This window comes from Symphalangus syndactylus, chromosome 8 (assembly GCF_028878055.3).
Source record: "Symphalangus syndactylus isolate Jambi chromosome 8, NHGRI_mSymSyn1-v2.1_pri, whole genome shotgun sequence".
NCBI classification, from domain to species: Eukaryota; Metazoa; Chordata; class Mammalia; order Primates; family Hylobatidae; genus Symphalangus; species Symphalangus syndactylus.
In genome coordinates this window covers 69069472-69090303 of record NC_072430.2, presented here as the reverse complement: position 1 = coordinate 69090303, position 20832 = coordinate 69069472, and the positions used below count along the sequence as shown (strand labels likewise).

The 20832-nt window shown below is 35.7% G+C and overlaps 1 protein-coding gene across 1 annotated transcript; it reads left to right on the top strand.

The window, feature by feature from the left end:
* The first annotated feature begins 6689 nt into the window (after window positions 1–6689).
* Window positions 6690–7638, top strand: LOC129488754 (olfactory receptor 4K3-like). Its single transcript, XM_055291307.1, is given in 2 exon segments — window positions 6690–7382; window positions 7384–7638. Coding segments are annotated over 2 exon segments (948 nt in total).
* The last annotated feature ends 13194 nt before the right edge of the window (window positions 7639–20832 follow it).

Genomic DNA, 20832 nt, shown 5'->3' with positions numbered 1-20832 from the left:
TGTCTTGATTCATAGGTAGAAGCCTGTATCACGAAAAAAAAAAAAAAAAAGGAAAGTCAGGTTCAATGGAAGCAAAAGATTCATTTCCAATTGTCTACTTTCAGAAATTTTATCTTCTCTATAAAACTTATCTTGACTATTCTTTCCATCCTTCTCATTTGGTATATTGTTTTGAATGGAAATTATGAAATATTAGAGCTTATAGCAAAATGCTCCTTAAATCATAGGTATTGAAAAGAACACTTTATTTTCTGATACTAAATGGCAATCCAACCAAGATAATATCATTCTGAACAGACCTACCTACCTATTTGTCCATCTATTCATCTGTGTAAGTCTAACCATAACAGTAAGAACTTACTTTATGCTGACAATGTGTGAAACACACATACACATACATGTTTAGTCATTTGGAATTTGTCCATAAAGATATCCTTACTGATGAAAACATATAAAAATTATATCACATATAAGGGCTCTTAAGCACATTACAGTGAAGTTTCGATGGACAGTTGTAGAGCTCTTGTACCTTTCCAGAGATGAACTGTTAAAGTATTCCCAGACAAAGTTTCCTGTTTGAAACTCAAAAGAAATACATAGAAAGTTAGTTTTGCTGATATTCATCCAGAGAAAGAAGACCAATTTATCACAATACAGTCATATAGACAAAGGAAAGGCATTTAACTTCTTTTGGTCCTTTCTTTTTAATTAAAATATGAATGTGTTCCTTACAAATATTCATAATTCTATGATTTAAAATTTTGTATCATAAAGGATATATAACAACATTTTCATGGGAAAGTGCTCAAAGATCTCTTTCATTTCACCTCTGTTTGAATTCTTCTTCTGTAAATGTCAACATATGTAAACTCTTGTATTGACCTAAGCTGCATGGAATAGGGATTAGGAAATGGGAGTGGGAAGGGTAAATATTTAAAATATTTCAGTAGAACTCATTTGTGAAACACTTTTACTTACCAGATCTATAGCAGAACCAGGGCTTTATTCAGTGTTAAGTAGGCTTCTGACAGCGCATAGAAGGCAATTTAAAATATAAATAAATGACCTAGTTGAATCATTAGTTGTGTACCAGCTGTGGATAAAATGGATGCTGTAGGGACATGGGAATTGAACAAGAAATCATCTTGCAATGGGATTTATTAAACAACAAAGATGGCATTATTGAGTTCACAAAGGAAAGATATTTCAAGAATCTTATGGGAATTTACAAAGATTGTTTTCACCTGGACCTGAGAGACTCAGGGACTAGAAGTTGGGAAAGTCCTAATTTCAAAAAGCCGCAGGAAATATCAAATCAACTAATTTTAATAAGCACTGTTGGTTCTCTAATGCTATATTAGAAGCAACGGAGAACAAAATCCAAACATTCACCTCTGCTTCAAGTAATTTAGAGTTATTTGGAAATATTAAACACCTATAAATAAAACAATTGGTGAAAAATACCACCAAATAAACCTCGTGTTCAATCAATTCTCAGAGACCATGGAAGAACTAGACTTTAGTTAAAAAAAAGAAAATTGGTAATGTGCAGAATCAATCCAGCAAGTGTTCTTGCAGGAGACATGTCATGAACTCGACTTAGAATGAAAACTAAAATGTTGATCGGCAGAAGAAAAAAAATGCACGTGGAGGGAAAGCAGTGCAACTTAATTGCCATGAAATGGGATATTTAGTTAGTAGTTTAGAAGAACAAGAATGCCTTTCTAAAAATTTAACTTGATATAAAAGATAACAGGCCATTTTAATGTCAGGGGCAGAATTATGATTATTTGAAAGCAGTATTATGTAAGCATTTATTTAGATAGTTTGGAGAAGGGAGAAATTTAATACAGATCATTAAATGAAATGGATATAAGGAGATAATTTTGACTAAGTTACCAGAAATGTGAATGTGATTGTAATTAATTAAATGAGACATCCAAGTAACTGTCATTATGAATATTTTTATTTATTGAATACTAATAATATGATTATTCTCCTGTGCAGTCTATATAGTAGACTGAATTTTTTTTTTTTTCAGACAGAGTTTCACTCTTGTCACCCAGCCTGGATTGCAATGGTGCAATCTTGGCTCACTGAAACCTCCGCCCCCTGGTTCAAGCAATTCTCCTGTCTCAGCCTCCAGAGTAGCTGAGATTACAGGCATGTGCCACCATGCCCTGCTAATTATATTTTCAGTAGAGGCAGGGTTTCACCGTGTTGGCCAGGCTGGTTTCAAACTCCTGACCTCAAGTGATCAGCCCAACTCCACCTCGCAAAGTGCTGGGATGAACAGTGAGCCACCACACCCAGCCGACTGAATTTTAGAAAATCAAAACTGATTACCTTTTTGTATATGGCTCATCCCTTCAGGAACCTTTACATGCTGTGGAAGGAGTATAACCCTCATTTTGTCTACCAGAGCCTTGGATACATGACTTCCTTTGTTCAATGTAATGTGACTGGAAGTATCATATGCCACACATGAGCAGAAGTTTTAAAAGTCAATGCGTGACTCCAGCACTGTTTATATATTTTATTTTTTAACTCATCAGGGTCTTAGGATAAATAGAATAAATACAAAGAAACATTGAGAGACAGACACAGGTACACACACACACACACACACACAAGGGAGGAATACAGAATGATGAGATATTATATGTAAATATGGAGTACCAGCCAGACTCTAGCCATTTTATACACTCCAGGTGAGGCACAAGATATGTTAGGAAAGCCTTTCTGAAAGTTCCAGTACCAGCGGAGCTCCCAGGTAAATAATGCAAGTGCATGAGTCTTTCCTATAGACCGGAGAGTGGCACGTTACATCTTTCTATTGTCAAAGTGGTTAAGCTGAGAACTACAGTTCTCAGAATTCTTTTCTCCACGTCTTTCTGTATTGGAGTTGTCTAAACATAAATTTGTTTGGAATTTGAAAAGCAGCCTAAAGCACCAGCCATTACTCTCTGATCTTTGTGGCTATACAGATGCAGAGGCGCCAACAGCTTCTAGCTTGTTTTGCTCTCAGCCACTTCACTCTGTGTCCACCTTTTTCCCAACTTCTGAATTGGAGGATCAACAGAAGCCTCAGGCTGCCTGCCTGCAGATCTTCAGAAGTAGCAACTGAACAAAAATGTTTCTACGAGCGAAATTTACTCCTTTCACGACCTCTACTTCATTGGCTAGATGGGCTTGGTTTCTCGACTGACTGGCTATTGCTGCCTCTGATTCTGCAGCTCTCTGTTTCACGTCTTTGCTTTCCTAAGTCCTTCCACAATTGTTTAAGGTCTAATTCCTATGGTAAATGCCTTATCCCACAGTGCATGGTATATCTGCTTTCTAAGTTGAACTCTATTTCTTAACCTAAGTCAAAACTAACAATGTAGATAAAATCAGAGATGTTTTGATTTTATCCCTGACATTCCAACATGTCATTCCTGTTGTCCCCTATCATCTCTCTCTCCTTAGAGGTAAATGAATTAATATATATGTGTGTATATGTATATTCATATAAATATATGTGTGTGTATGTACATATACATACACACACACATCTATATACACATATACCTATTTAAATATATATGTGTATATTTAATATATTTAATGTTCCTCCATGGGATTTTATTAATTTTATATTATTTTATATTCCTTCTGGAATACATAATATTATAAATATATTATTTTATATTCCTTCTGGCATTACCTCACCATAGTATCATCTAGAACAGGTGTTCAAGATGCTAGAATTTTGCTGCCTGATAGAAACATTTACCATATGATATTTGATAAGTGGTATCTCAATGAATTTCAACATATGTTCATATTAAAAGAGTTTGAGCATCTTTTATATAGATAACAGCTATTTGCACTTTTTTCCCATTTTATGCAGGGTTCTTGGTCTTTTTATTCTCTAATTTAATAGTTTTTTATGTATTGATATATCAATGCTTTTTTTTAATCTCTCAGTGCAAATGAGGAAATTGAGATTTATGATAATGTGGTGATGTACTCAGTATAATATAATAAAGTCTTGTACTGTGATGTAAACTCAGGCCTCCAAATCTGAGATTCAATGTTCTTTATATTATACTAGAGGCATACAATGCAGTTTCATCAAGTTATTTCTTTTCACCTTATGAATACAAGCTCTGTGAAATATAAACATTCAAAACTTTCTTGTTAATAGAGAAATATTTAAGTATGGGTGGCATTTAAATTTTATTGATTGTTATTCTGATTTTTAGGAGATATTAACATTTTGATGATTACTTCATGTCCTTTATATAGTTAGAATTTATAAACCAGAATTTTTTCACTTTTCACCTTTTTCTTCCATTACTCCATAATGACTCAAGTGAATAGTACAAAATTTAAATTCTTGAACATTCATTTTATTATTTTCTGTATCAGTTTTTTTCCAAATGGGGATACACAGGCCTTATACTCATTAATTAATGGAGGAACTGAGAGATAACACTTGTAGTCTCACAAGTCAAATAATAGATACTATTTGTCTTGTCTTTGCTTTGGTCCAAGATACGCGTTATTCTTTATATTTTCCCAGCCAATCACATCCATGCCCTGTACATGAAACATTTACGAGCAATCATACATTCTGTAATTCACCTTTAAATATGGCCAAACCAACTTGAAAGTTTTAATAACTCCCACTGCAACTTGAACATCTCTTTATTCCCCAAGCAGCAGCTGGTCTTTTTCTTGCCATGTAATTCACAAAATTATTTCATATCAATACAGCTGTCATAAATGCAAAGGTCTCAAGGACTGTGAGCCTCCTTTCCCCAGAAATTAGGCAAGCGATTCACCTAACTTCACTGTGAAGCAGTTGTCCTTGCTTTCAGGAGTTGGTTGAGTGTTATATTACATGTGCGGAAAGGATCTTAAAATTATCTAGATCAACGCCCCTATTTTACATATGAAGACTTGGAAGCATCGGTTGACTCAGTAAATTACTCGATCCCACACTCCTAGGACAAGATTTCAATTCCCATTTTCTGACTTTCAGGTCACTGTTATTTCTGGTACACCAATTTAAATGAGAGCTGTGCTAGAGACTTCTATTTAAATATCAGGTAGGTGAGTGCAAAAGAAATTAAAAGTTTCTGGGGTGGGTAAAGCTAGAACAATGTGAAGGTTTTTTGTTTATTTGTTTTTCAAGGCCACACAATTTTTAATAGAAAGCCAAGGAACAGTAGGTAGTTGAATGAGTAAATTGAGTTTGGTCTCAGAACAATTTGTTTAGAATATCTAGTTACAACAGAGGTTTGAGAAGAAAAGAAAAACAAATGCTTGGATTAGTAGAAAGATGAAAAGGTTTTGTCATGAATTTTGAGTACACATCATTTCAATTGGCTTTCAGTGCACTTTGTAAAACTCAGATCTCAGTGAGACAGAGATTTCCTTAATCAGCCAAGTTACAACTTTTGAGGTGCATTATATTACATAACTTCTAAGTTCATTACTATCTTCTGTCTGATGTAAACTTGTCTCAACAGTTGCTCCATGTAAACTCTGGAAACAGGAAGAGTGTTTCTTGTTTGAAACAGCTTCTGTGAAATCAATAATTTCTAGCATTTAAAAAATGCCTGGCTTCTGGCAGCATGGTATTTAACAGTCTTTCTATTTAAAATATACTTAGAAATGTATGAGTACTTCAGCCTTTAACCGGAACATGTTCATTAGCCTCTGAAAAATGTATGGCATTGGTGACATACATCAAGCGTCATTCATAATATCTGTATAACTAAAATAAAAAACAAATAATTAGAGGTGATTTCACTTTTTTTTTTTTTTGAGGCGGAGTCTCACTCTGTTGCCCAGGCTGGAGTGCGGTGGCACGATCTCAGCTCACTGCAACCTCTGCCTCCCAGGTTCAAGCGATTCTCCTGCCTCAGCCTCCTGAGTAGCTGGGATTACAGGTGCATGCCACCATACCCGGCTAATTTTTGTACTTTTAGTAGAGACGGGGTTTCACCATGTTGGTCAGGCTTGTCTCGAACTACTGACCTCGTAATCTGCATGCCTCGGCCTCCCAAAGTGCTGGGATTACGGGTATGAGCCACCGCACCCGGCCATTTCACTTTTATTCTAGACAATCTCCATCAGAAAATTGAAACAGATGATGTATCTCTGTAGTCATTTTCCTCCCCTCATGTTTGATTCCTTTTTCCTAGCCACTGCAAGAGACCAGTGCCCACACCCTTCCCACTATTGTGTTCCCACTAATAATAAGCTTTGATCCTCAAATATTCCTCATCCATCTTTCACCCTTCATGATGTTTGAAAAAGGTTTTCACTCACTTTTCTTACAAAAGCCTGCTGTCAGCAAGCTGTGAAGTTTAAAAACTATTTCACAAACTGAGGAGTAAATATTTGAAACCGTTAATTTTTATTTATTTTATGAATATTTGTATTTTACTTGTAAAACAAATGCTAAGTCATAAAAAAAAGATATTTAATTGAATCATTTGAAATACCTAAAAAGGCCATTGGGAAAAATATTTGGCCACTGTGAGTCCGGAAAAGAGACAATAGGAAACTATCTGATGGTGGGCTGCCACTAAATTAGTCCATGCAAAAATCCTACTTTGAGTTTGATTGCTGTATTTTTTTCCTAGTTCTCCTCCCAAATAGAAATGCTAGAGTCCTTCCAGAAATCAGAGCAAATGGCCTGGAGCAATCAGTCTGTGGTAACCGAATTCATACTACGGGGTCTGTCCAGTTCTTTCGAACTCCAGATTTTCTACTTCCTGCTTTTCTCCATAGTCTATGCAGCCACTGTGCTGGGGAACCTTCTTATTGTGGTCACCATCGCATCAGAGCCACACCTTCATTCCCCCATGTACTTTCTGCTGGGCAATCTCTCCTTCACTGACATGTCCCTGGCCTCATTTGCCACCCCCAAAATGATTACAGACTTCCTTAGTGAACACAAAGCCATCACTTTTGAAGGCTGCATGACCCAGATATTCTTCCTGCATCTCTTAGGGGGTGCTGAGATTGTACTGCTGATCTCCGTGTCCTTTGATAGGTATGTGGCTATCTGTAAGCCTCTACGTTACCTAACAATCATGAGCCGGAGAATGCGTGTTGGGCTTGTGATACTTTCCTGGATTGTCGGCATCTTCCATGCTCTGAGTCAGTTAACATTTACAGTGAATCTGCCCTTCTGTGGACCCAATGAAGTAGACAGTTTCTTTTGTGACCTCCCTTTGGGGATTAAACTCGCTTGTGTCGACACATATATTCTGGGGGTGTTCATGATCTCAACCAGTGGCATGATTGCCCTGGTGTGCTTCATCGTCTTGGTGATCTCCTACACTATCATCCTGGTCACCGTTCGGCAGCATTCCTCTGGACGGATCCTCCAAAGCCCTCTCCACGTGCAGTGCCCACTTTACTGTTGTGACCCTTTTCTTTGGCCCATGCATTTTCATCTATGTGTGGCCTTTCACAGATTTCCCAATAGACAAAGTACTCTCAGTGTTTTATACCATATTCACTCCCCTCTTGAATCCAGTGATCTATACACTTAGGAATAAAGATGTCAAGTATTCAATGAGGAAACTAAGCAGCCATATCTTTAAATCTAGGAAGACTGATCATACTTCTTAATTTTCCTCATAGGAAAATAAAATACTTCTTCAGCATTTATCCCCCTCATTCAATTGGTCAACATATTGATGCTATTGCAAGAAATCAATTAGTTCGTGGTAGAACTGTTTCTGTAACCAGCCTCAGCTGTCATGAAGTTCTGGTCATATTAATTGTTTCTTACACAACATGACATTTACTGTAGAGCATTATAAAATGTATACATAATGTTTTATGTGAAAGGACCAACAATATCAAATATTTATTGTTTTAGATCTATTGGAATATAATTTCCTTTGAGACTTTCACGTTTTAAGAAAGACTAGATTTCCTCCCTATCTCTAGTAATAGTCTGTAAGAAAAAAGACAAGTATAAAAGCACCAGCACCTAGTATAGTACCCTATACACTAAAGTAGCAATACAATGTTTATTGCTGACAAGATGCTAATGAATGTAGGTTTTTTGTAGCTCAAAATTCAGAAGGCAATAGAGGGTTTTTGGTAAGTAAAAATATTAGGAATGTATCTTACTTTAGTCCCTACGTTCCCTAGAGTGGACTCCATAGTTTTAAAACAGTATAGGAAACTCCATGCAAATTCTTATAGTCATATCTATATCTATGTCTATCATATCTATCTATCTATCTATCTATCTATCTATCTATCTATCTATCTGATTAAAAGGAACCTAGAGTACTATACAACAAATCTCATTCACAGCCCTGCTCCACAAAAGATAAAAGTAAGACCCAATGATACACTAGGTTTTTCAAAATCATGCTAAGTAGAGACAAAATCTACATCATTCACTCACAAATATAGATATTTATTTCCTAAGCAGTAACAAATTGTTTTGGTGTCATGATGTTTACTGTACCATTTTTTAAATCCAAAGCCACATTGTAAATAGTGGGGTTTAAAGGATCTGAGCCATTCTCCCTATGGTTAAATACAGTATTTGATGTAAGGACTTCATTAAACAGGTTCCTCAACATATATATCTAATAAGTGGAGGTTTTAGAAAATACAAATCATCCAGTCAAATCTATTTATTTTACAGATGATGAAATTGAGAACCAGGGAATGATGTTACTTTCCCAAGTAAGCTATTCAATGAAAGAATCTGGCATAAAAGATGCTCTCTCTTTCACTCCCTCTCTCTTCCTTTCCCTCTCTATTGAACTAGGGCCAGATTATCTCCAAGAGCATTTTGGTCATTGTCATTCTGAGAGCTACATGTAAAAGAAATGCTTAATGTATAAAACTGAACTATTGTAATCACTAATAATTAGCCAATTCCCTAGAATTGTCAAAATTTACATAATATTCTGAGTAATATTTCCTTAGCCTGAGTATAAATAGATACAGATGGATATTTAGATGACTGATGGATAGATTTTAAGGAGTCAAATAGATAAAATAGCCAATAGGTGAGTATATGGGCAGATAGATTAATAAGTTGATGGATGGGTGGATACATATATATACATATGGCAATATAGGTGGATAGATAATTTATCAATGACAAAGAAATGAATATGCAGCTTACTATACTGACCCAGTATTTTCTATGGGTGTATATTGAGCCTGTACCAACTGTAAATTGCCTCACTTGTTTAAAATTGCTGCAAAAGTTAAGGAAGTTAGCATAGTTAAAAAGACATAATCTTAAATGTGTTTCTTGTGATGAAGTACAGCCAATTCAATTTATGAATGTGTTTAATGATTACTGGAGAGATCTAATAATGAATAAAGGTTAAACAAAATATAGTAATAATGTTCTTTATTTATATGGCTCTCGGAACATTATAAACCTGTCCTTCTCAGTCCTTGTAATAAGACCAAATCTCTTAAGTTGGGTTGTTCATATTTTGTTTTAGTCAATAGTCGATGATTGGCTGATTGAGGTTGAGAATATAGTATAGTTGTTTCTTTATCAGGCTATGAATTTTGTGTGCCTGTTCAGCATCTTAATATATACATTACCAGAATTATAACCAAATAAATGTCATGGTTTCCATTATATTAAAGTTTGCATATGCTGTAAAATAAAGCCATCTGTTCTAAGCCTTAGGAAAGCAACCTAGGAAATTAGCCCTAAAGAAAAAATACAGATAGGTGATATAATCACCAACCTAAGAAAATTTGAGTAAAAGAGTATTCCAGTTCCCATTCTAATCCATCCATTGATAGAGTCCTCTCTTTCCCTGCCTCATATTGTCTACTGACAATCACTTATCTCAGCATGCTCTTTAATCTTTGATTATCATAGTCACAGAAAAGCCTAACACTGAGTGCCCAAGGTTCATTGTTAAAGACATACCTAGCGAACACTTTAAGGGACTATTGAGTCTAATTTCAAGATGCTATGTCTTAAACTCCAAGAGTTGTTGGCCTAATCAAAGCTGTCTGAAGTGTGGTTCTGTAGAGTCATTTAATTTATTTCTTCACTTTTTATTTTTTAATTGACTAGATTTTTCTGTTCTCCATTTACCTCCATTGAGTTTACATGATTTTAGAAGTTGATTTCTAATTATGGTCTAATAAATGAAACCAGGAGTAAATGTAGAGAGATGTAAAAACACTTCCCATAGTGCAAAAAATTCAATATATATAGATGCACAAAGAAAATTGAGATTTGTCTCAAACTGGATGAGCTTCAAACACTGAGACCTCAGCACCAAACTTCATTCCTGGCATAAAAGTTCCTTTAGTCATACTTCTCTCCCCACAGCAAATACATTCCCGCTACTTAAACAACTACTTTCCCCTGCTCATCTTAGAAGGTGAGATGGTAATCAGCAAAGTGCTCTTCCATATGAGATGTGGTCAGGGATTTCTGAAACTTCACTATAGGAAACTTGACAAAGAAAGAATGCGTTTGATATGCCATTTTTTTCTGGTCAGTTATAATTTTGTCCCACTCTTCCAGAAAGTCTATTTTTAAAATAATTTTACAATATTCGTTTCAAAATTTTCAATGGTGTTAGCACTAAAATACAGTGCAGTTGTATAACGTCACCCTTCAAGGTTTAATCTAAGCCCCATCTCTTCAGGGAATCTTCTTCAATTCTTTTATTGACCTCTCTGTCTTTATTTTTTTCGAGCTAATATGTCTTACATCATTGATTTTATGCATTGAAATATATTGTTACCTAAACAATTCTTAAGACTGTATTATTTCTTCTCATAGTTGATAAGCATTTTGAGAGCGGACTTTTCCCTTTCTTGTTTTTATTGTTTTGTTATTGTTGTTCAATTGTTGGCAAATTTGTTTTGTTTTGCTTTGTTTTTAGTATCTGCTATAGTATTTGATTCCGTGAACAGTTAAAGTGGTGACTTGTTACACTTTTGAAGTACAGTAATTATCTTTTTCTAAATAAATGTCCTTTTTATATTTTCCTTATTACTATTCCATTACTCTTTGAGTATATAATATAGTAATCATAGAAATGTTGAAGTGAAAAGAATTTCAGAGATTATCAAATGTTTCTGTCAAATTCTGTCATTAGCTGTGGGACCTTCTGCCAGTCGCTGATGTGATTAAATCTTCTGTGAGGTCCTTTCAAGCTCTAATATTCTGGTGTGTAGGATTCCTGCCTTCCAATTCATTTTGTCCAGTGGTAGTTCACACATAAAACTTCCTAAAAGCTGATTTCTGGGAGGGTGACTGAGAGGATCCCAAATAGGAAAAGAGTGGTGAGGAAGTAAGGGAAAGAGAAGCTGATGGGATTTCTATTAATATATGAAAAAACATAAAAATAGATGGAACCACACCTGGTATCTGTGGTCCTCAGAAACCCAGTTACCAGGCCTTTACCTACCAAGGTTCTACAGAAAAGGAGGGATGCAGAGAGACATTTTCTAGTGTTTGTTTTTATGTTAATGCTAGTGACCCCTAGTTTTCTAACACAGAGAAAAGCAAACATATCAAGAGATGTGTTACACATTCTGTATCGTGGCCATGAAAAGTGTGTTAATTGAGTAGGAAATCACAGTTCTGTGAGTTCGGAGTCTGTAGGAAATGAGCCCCTGATCTTATATCCCTCAAGTGGTTCTGGTGAACCTGGTTAATCACCATGTGTCTGTTAATGACACTGAGCTTTGAGAGGAAATGCCCTGAGAAGCCTCTGAGGCAAGACAGCAATCCTCTTCAGGATGGAAATTAAACTGCACTAACATGTAACATACCATATTCAATATGCATCACGCTCTGCCAGAGATGCTTAATTATATATTAATGAATATGTTGTAATTAATTAAGTTTGTACGTTAAATATTAACTGAATTCTTAACATTGTATGAGGTATATATTATTATTACTGTTATTATTATTATTATTTTGGACATGGAAAAATTGAGAAAAGTTTAAGTGACTTAACTAACATTGTACCACTGATAAATTATGGAGCCAGGATTTAATCTGGACTTGCTTTCCTTTCTTCCTTCCTTCCCTCCTTCCTTGCTTCCATTTTATATTTCCAGTATGTTTTTAATAGATAACATGTTCCCATGTTTCAAAAATCGTAGTACTGTTTTAAATACTATGAATACATAATACTTATATATATTTATAGGGTACATGTGATGTTTTGATACAGGCATACAATGTGTAATGATCAAATCTGGGTCACTGAGGCATCTATAACCTCAATCGTTTATCATTTCTTTGTGTTAGGAGCATTCCAGTTCAACTCTTTCAGTTATTTTTAAACACACAATAAATTATAGTTAACTATAGTCACCCTATTGTGCTACCGAATACTAGACCTTATTCCTTCTGTCTGACTGTATTTTTGTACCCATTAATCATATCCTCTTTATATCTCCCTCCCCACTACCCTTCATAGTTCCAGTAGCCATGATTCTACTTTCTCTCTCCATGAGTTCAATTTTTTTTTAGCTGAGATATGAGTGAGAAATATGAGTGAGAACATGTGGTAGTTGTCTTTTCATGCCTGATTTACTTCACTTAACATGATGTCCTCCAGTTCCACCCATGCTTTTGCAAATAATAGGATTTCATCATTTGTATAGCTGAAAAATATTTCACTGTGTATGTGCCTCACAGTTTAATTATCCATTCGTCCATTGATAGACACTTTGTTTGATTCCATATTTGGTTATTGTGAATAGTGCTGAAATAAACATAAGAGAGCAGATTCTCTTCAATATACTGATTTCCTTTCTTTTGGATATACACCCAGGAATGAGATTGCTGGATTATATAGTAGTAGTACTTTTCGTTTTTTAAGGAACCCCCGTAATGTTCTCCATAGTGGCTGTACGAGTTTACATTCCCACCAAGAGGATACAAGGGTTCCCTTTTATCCACATCCTCACCAACATTAGTTAGGAAAAAAAAAGAAAAAAATGCAATGTATGTTTCTTTAGTCAAGCTGTTCAGAAGCTGTCTATTAAGCTGACTTACACAAGTATCACATGTTCTCACTCATATTTGGGAGCTAAAAAATTTGAACTCATGGAGAGAATAGAATGATGGCTACTGGTGGCTGGGAAGGGTAGTGGGGATGGAGAGATAAAGAGGATATGGCTAATGGGTACAAAAATACAGTTAGACAGAAGGAATAAAGTCTAGTATTCGGTAGCACAATAGGGTGACTATAATTAACAATAATTTACTGTATATTTAAAAATAACTAAAAGAGTTGAACTGGAAAGCTCCTAACACAAAGAAATGATAAATGCTTGAGGTTATGGATGCCTCAGTTACCCACATTTGATCATTACACATTGTATGTCTGTATCAAAACATCACACGTACCCCATAATATGTACAAAAAAATTCAACTTTTACGTTATATTCAGAGGGTACATGTACAAGTTTGTTTCATGGGTATATTGCATGATGCTGAAGTTTGAGGTATAAATGATCTCGTCACCCAGGTAGTGAGCATAACTGACTTCTAAAATATCACTTACATTTTCTTATTATTTTACCTGACAATAGTTAAGGTGTTCCCATTGCCCTGTGTAGCTGAGATTATGTCATGAATGTTGTAGATCTATGGTAAAATACTTACACTTTCACCTAGCTATGTGCTGCATGTCTTCCTGACTAAATTGGACGATTCTCCAGAGCACTAGATTTTGCCTTCCTTTGCATCCTTCACTACCATTGGCACAAAGTTGGTACATTATTTTTGCTGAAATTGTCATGTTCATAATTTAAAATGTAACTGTTTAAATAAGATATTGATAAGAAATTCTATAAAGAAAGGGTGTATATCAACCTTGATAAGAAGATAAAACTGATGCATGATATAATACTAAAATAAAAATAAGGTAATATAATAAAAAAGAAAAAATCAGAATAATATCAAAATATATAAAATTGAAAGTGTGCTTTCCATCACTGCTCTTATCTCTCCAGTTTCCCTTGCATGTATGCATACACACGCACAAACACACACGCATCTGAATCTACTTTATTAATTTTATTTAATTTTTATTACCATATCTGTGATTTCTTTAACCAAGTACAAGCAGATTCAACTATAGATTAATACTTTTTGCCTCTTATCATTTAAAATGAGTATTCGTTTTACATATCTGAACTTATTTTTTTGTTTACTTAATAGTATGGAAGCTTTTAATATCAGTACAGAGAGTTCTAATTATTTTTACCATTTCATATTATTTCACTCTATGGATAATTTATTTAATTTGTATCTTACTGATAGGTAATGAAGTTCTCTCCTATTTATTTTATTATAGTGCCACAATAAGTAATAGTGAACATATACCATTTCTTACGTATCCAGATGTATTCATAGAATAAATCCTCAGTAATAAGATTTTATTTCAAAAGGTATGCACATTTGTAAATAGAAAATTGCCTTTATAAGTAGTTTAATGTCTATCTAAATGCCTAAATCTTTAGCTTCATATCTTACCAGTCTCCTAACCAGCATCTTCTTCTTCTAAACTGATGGATGAGTTCCACTTCTCAGAACACATCATGTTGTTTTACCCTCCACATTTTGCATATGCTCTTCCTTTTGCCTAGAATGTTCTTCCCTCAACCTTGCTGTCCTAAGATCCTATTTTAAGATTCTACTAGACTATCACCACAATCTGTTACATCAATTAACCTTCCTTTATACCTGTCATAATTGGCGAATCCCTCCTGTATATTCCAAAACTAACCTGCAGATACTTCTATCATTGCAGCTCATTTAATATTTCAACAAGTGCACGAGTATCTGTGTATGCCAGGCATTCTGTTACTTGTTGGCAATAGAGCGTGAATATGATGTATTTCACTCTACCCTCAAGGAATTCCAGTCTAGACGGGGGATATAAGGGTATTCAATAAAGAATAGCATAATCATTTCTAATTATAATTATGCTGTGCACTATTAGGAACATGTATAGAATAGCGAAAGAACATATAATGCCGGAAACTTCCCTGGTTGCTGTGGTCATTGGAAGTCTTCTTGGAGTAATTCCATCAAGGTTTAGTCCTGAGGGTACATGTACAGGACATGGGCAGGTTGAGCAAATGGATATCATTACATAGATATAATAGCATTTGGAAAAGGCCCCAACAGCATGGAGCCTGGCACACTAGAAGACAAGGGAAGTTAGTGTTCAAGGGGGAGAAAAATGCAAAACAGGGCTGAGGAGATAGGCAGAATCCTACATTGTACTAATTTGTTGCTTTCTATTTCCCAGCCTCACTGCTATTTTTTCTGTAATCCATAAAATAATGCCCATCACATTATAAACTTCTAGTAATAAATATTTGAGAATAAATAAATACGTGATATTCATCAATAGTGGATGAAAATTGTCAAAACTAGTGTCAAGTCAGAATATTTCACACCTGGGAAAACAAGTGCTGACCAGTGCCTCCCTCATGAGGGATATCTAGATGTCTTCGGCAATCCTTCCTGCTCCCCTCCAGGTGTTCTATCATCTTAATGTCTAGGCTTCCACCAACTGCTACAGCAGTGAAAATGCAAGAATTGCAACGCAGAGGAACAGATTTCTAGACACCAATAAGGTCATTTCAGAGTATGGGAGGTAGAGAGACTCTGAGAAGTTGCTTCAAGACATAAGGTGATGAGGAAAGAAGGTAATAAGAGGGAAAAGAGAGACTTAGGTCTGGAAATTACTAGGCTAATAGTCCAAATAACTCCACATAAGCCAAGTCTCAGTATGTTGGTCAAACAAGCAAATTCAAAGTTATACAGGAGGGGTGGACAGAGACAAGAAGAACAAGGATAACTTTTCTTCTGTAGCTCCAATATAGTCTTCAAGTGCAGACTGTATGTTTGGCACCCTTTTATCCACTACAGAGAAAAATAAGATAAAACTTCCTCAGCAAATCACTCGAGAAGTCTGTAAAAAGTTCTCACAGCAGAAACTGGACAAAAGTTAAGCAGCTGCTGGTAGTCTGCCCCCACTTAATCAATGCTTCCCCATTACCTCTACAATAGGCCTAATGTCTTTATTATAGTAGCATCCACGGCTCTGACCACCTCCTATCAGCACAGATTCTCTTTCCACTACTACTAACTTAATATCTTGTGCTCCAGAAATAGTAAACCAAATGTAGCTCCTGAATTCATTGGGCATTTTATGCTCCCCTGCCTTTGTCCATGCTCTTCCCTTCCTGGCTTATTTTACTCCAACCTGTCATCCAGATCTCAAATTCAGCACTACCTCTGATCTCCAAGCTTACTCTGACTTTGCCAGGGACATTTTGACTTGCCTTTTCCTAGGTTCCTATATCACCACAAGCAAATTTATACCATGGCAATTATCTTTCCTCTTGTTAGAATATAATCTCTTCAAGGATAGGAAAGTTGTATTATCATTTCTGTTTCCTCAGTACATCTCACAAATTCTGACATGTAAAAAGGGCCAAAAAAACATTTCCTGGATTATCTTTACGGAGAGGAGCCTAACAGGCAGAAAATCCAACTTATGACAGTCATCTCCTCCCTACTAACTAATTCAGAGATACTTCACGTAGAGAAAAATCCCGTCATCTTGTAATTAGACATGTCCTTGGAAGAGCTAGCATAGCTCTTCAATGTATGATGAAATGCCAATGACTGAAAACAGATTTGTGCTAGAGGACAAACAGAAAACGAATCAGGACACAAGGGGAGAGAGGTATAAAACAAGAAGAGGATAGAAGTATAACAGATTCTATAACCCTGCTTGACCTAATGTCTCATATAGGATTAATTTGTAAGAACATCATATTCCTGGTGATTCAACAAATGCTATGTTTGTTGAGAGTAAGGCATGAAAGGTTAGGAACAAGGGTGGATTACAGTAAAGTGAGACTTAGAGATGCAAAGAAAAGTTGTAGGTATGGTAGTAGAAAGGGCGTGTTCTGTTTTGCACCAGGCTGCTCTATTCATATAGGCAGAATTGCTGGTGTAATATATATGAATGGAGTGGCCTGGTGCAAAACAAAACAGAGAGATGAGGTCTCTGGTTGTAATTTGATCTAAAAGCTCAGCTCCAACTTGGAATTCTGGTCAAATATTGGCAGGCTTGTATTTACTTGTTTCATTTTTCATGAAAATAAATGAATCTGTATTTGTTTGTGAAATTTTCCACTATTTAATTTTGGTAATTAACTTGATTTCTTTATAAATTGAGGGAACACAAAACATGTTGGGAATAGAGGACAGTTGTGGCTTGCAGCGTGCTAACTTACAAACTCTGCTTAGAAGATGATGAGAAAATTAGAACAGAGAAGCTAATTCCCCAAGCCACAAACCCGGTAAATGGTGAAAAGCTAGATTCAAATCAGGCAATCCAGTTTCACTTATGGTGCTCTCCATCCCCACTCCAGGGGTTCCTAGCTGTGTGTGTGTGTGTGTGTGTGTGCGCGCATATACAAATGCATCATATATCCCTTTGGAAGTTTGGTGAAGTCCGAACCCTTCTCAGAATAATATCTTGCACACATAAGATAAAATATACAGGGAATTACAAATGGCCAATAAATACATGGAAAAAATGCTCAGCATCACTTATCATCAGGAAAGTGCAAATCAAAACCACAATGATAGGTTGTCTCACCCCAGTTAGGATGGCTATTATCAAAAAGACAAAATAATAAATTCTGGTGAGGATGTGGAGAAAAGAGAACTCTTTTTTTTTTTTGAGACAGAGTCTCGCTTTGTCGCCCAGGCTGGAGTGCAGTGTTGCGATCTCGGCTCACTGCAGGCTCTGCCTCCCAGGTTCACACTATTCTCCTGCCTCAGCCTCCCGAGTAGCTGGGACTACAGGCGCCCACCACCACGCCCGGCTAATTTTTTGTATTTTTAGTAGAGACGGGGTTTCACTGTGTTAGCCAGGATGGTCTCAATCTCTTGACCTCGGGATCCTCCCGTCTCGGCCTCCCAAAGTGCTGGGATTACAGGCGTGAGCCAGAAAACAGAACTCTTATATGCTATTGGTGGGAATATAAACTAGCACAGCCACTATAAAGAACGATACAGAGTTTCTGTTTAAAAACAAAACAAAACAAAAACTACGAATAGAACTATCATATGATCCATCCATCCCACTACTGGGCATTTATCCAAAGGAAAGAAAATCAATATATCAAAGAGACATCGGTAGCCTCATATTTATTGCAGCACTATTCACAATAACCAAGACATGGAATCAACCCGTGTCTGACAGCAGATGAAGAGATTTTTTTTAATGCCGTACATATATACAATGGAATATTACTCAGCTATAAAAATAACGAAATCATGTTATTTCCAACAACATGTATGGGACTGGGGTACATTATGTTAAGTGAAATAAAGCAGGAACAAATAGCTGTTCATCACATGTTCTCATTCTTATGTGGAAATTTTAAAAAGTTAATCTTGGCCAGGAGCAGTGGCTCAAGCCTGTAAATCACAGCACTTTGGGAGGCCAAAGCGGGCGGATCACCAGTCAGGAGTTTGAGACCAGCCTGGCCGACATGGCAAAACCCTGTCTCTACTAAAAATACAAAAATTAGCCAGGCATGGTTGTGGGTGCCTGTATTCCGAGCTATTCTGGGAGGCTGAGGCAGGAGAATCGCTTGAACCCCAGAGGTGGAGGTTGCAGTGAGCAGAGATCGTGCTATTGCACTCCAGCCTAGGCAACAGGGCGAGACTCCGTCTCAAAAAAAAAAAAAGAAAAGAAAAAAAAAGTTGATCTCACAGAAGGAAAAAGAAAAAGCAGAATAGAGATTACTAGAGGCTGAAAAATGTAGAGAAAAAAGGAGAAAGGGAGATATTTGTTAAAGGACACAAAATCACAGCTAGATTACAGACATAAGCTCTTATGTTTTATAGAACTGTAGGATGACTATAGCCAAAAATAATATTTTTTATATTTTCAAATAGCTAGAAGAAAAGATATCAAATATACCCAACAAAAAATGATAAATATTTGAAATGATGGGTATGCTAACTACCCTGATCTGATCTCTACATGTTGTATGTATGATATCACTATGTACCACATAAATATGTAGAATTATTGTCAATTAAAAATAAATTAAACAAGAATATAAGAACACAAAGAAAATCAATTATACTAAACTGTAGTATTCAAATATTTTTTCAATTATGACATAGTAATACAAGTGCTTTCTGAACATACTGAATAAGATCTAGTGACAATCTAATAGCTAAACCAATTTTAAAATAGTAATGATCCATAAACAGAACTAAAAACAAAAACCACATGATTATCTCAAATAGATGCAGAAAAGGCTTTCAATAAAAGTCAGCATTCCTTCATGGTAAAAACACTCAACAGACTAGACTTTGAAGGAACATACCTCAAAATATTAAGAGCCATAAATGACAAACCCACAGCCAACATTATACTGAGTGGGCAAAAGCTGGAAGCATTCCGCTTGAAAACTGGCACAAGACAAGGATGCCCTCTCTTACCACTCCTATTCAACATAGTATTGGAAGTTCTGGCCAGGGCAATTAGGCAAGGGAAAGAAATACAGGGCATTCAGATAGGAAGAGAGGAAGTCAAACTATCCCTATTTGCAGATGACATGATCCTGTATCTGGAAAACCCCATAGTCTCAGCCCAAAAGATTCTTAAGCTGATAAACAACTTTAACAAAGTCTTGGGATACAAAATCAATGTTCAGAAATCACTAGTATTCCTATACATGAACAACAGTCAAGCTGAAAGCCAAATCAGGAATGAAATTCCATTCACAATTGTCACAAAAAGAATAAAATACCTAGGAATAAAGCTAACTAAAGAAGTGAAATATTTCTACAAGGAGAACTACAAAACACTGCTCAAAGAAACCAGAGATGACACAAACAAATGGAAAAATACTCCACGCTCATGGATAGGAAGAATCAATATCATTAAAAGGGCCATATTGCCCAACGCAATTTATAGATACAGTGCTATTTCCATCAAACTACCATTGATATTCTTCACAGAACTAGAGAAAACTATTTTAAAATTCATATAGAACCATAAAAGAGACTGAATAATCAAGGCAATCCTAAGCAAAAGTAACAAAGGTGAAGGCATCACGATCCCTGAATTCAAACTATATTACAGGGCTACAGTAACCAAAACAGTTTGGTACTGGTACAAAAATAGACACATAGACTAATGAAACAGAATAGAGAACCCAGAAATAAGACCACACACCTGCAACTATCTGATATTTGACAAACCTGACAAAAACAAGCAATGGAAAACGAATTCTCTATTCAATAAATGGTGTTGGGATAACTGGCTAGCCATATGCAGCAGATTGAAACTGAACTCCTTCTTTATACCATATACAAAAATTAACTCAAGATGGTTAAAAGACTTAAATGTAAAACCCAAAACTATAAAATCCCTGGTAGACAACCTAGGCAATACCATTCAGGGCATAGGCACGGGAAAAGATTTCATGACAAAAATGCCAAAAGCAATTACAACAAAAGCAAAAATTGATGAATGAGATCTAATTAAACCAAAGAGCTTCTGCACAGCAAAAGAAACTATCAACAGAGTAAACACACAACCTACAGAAAAGGAGAAAATTTTTTCAAATTATGCATCTGACAAAGGTCTAATATCTGTCATTTATAAGGAACTTAAACAAATTTACAAGAAAATAACAACCCATTAAAAAGTGAGCAAAGGACATGAACAATTTTCAAAAGAAGACATACATGCAGCCAATAATCATATTTTAAA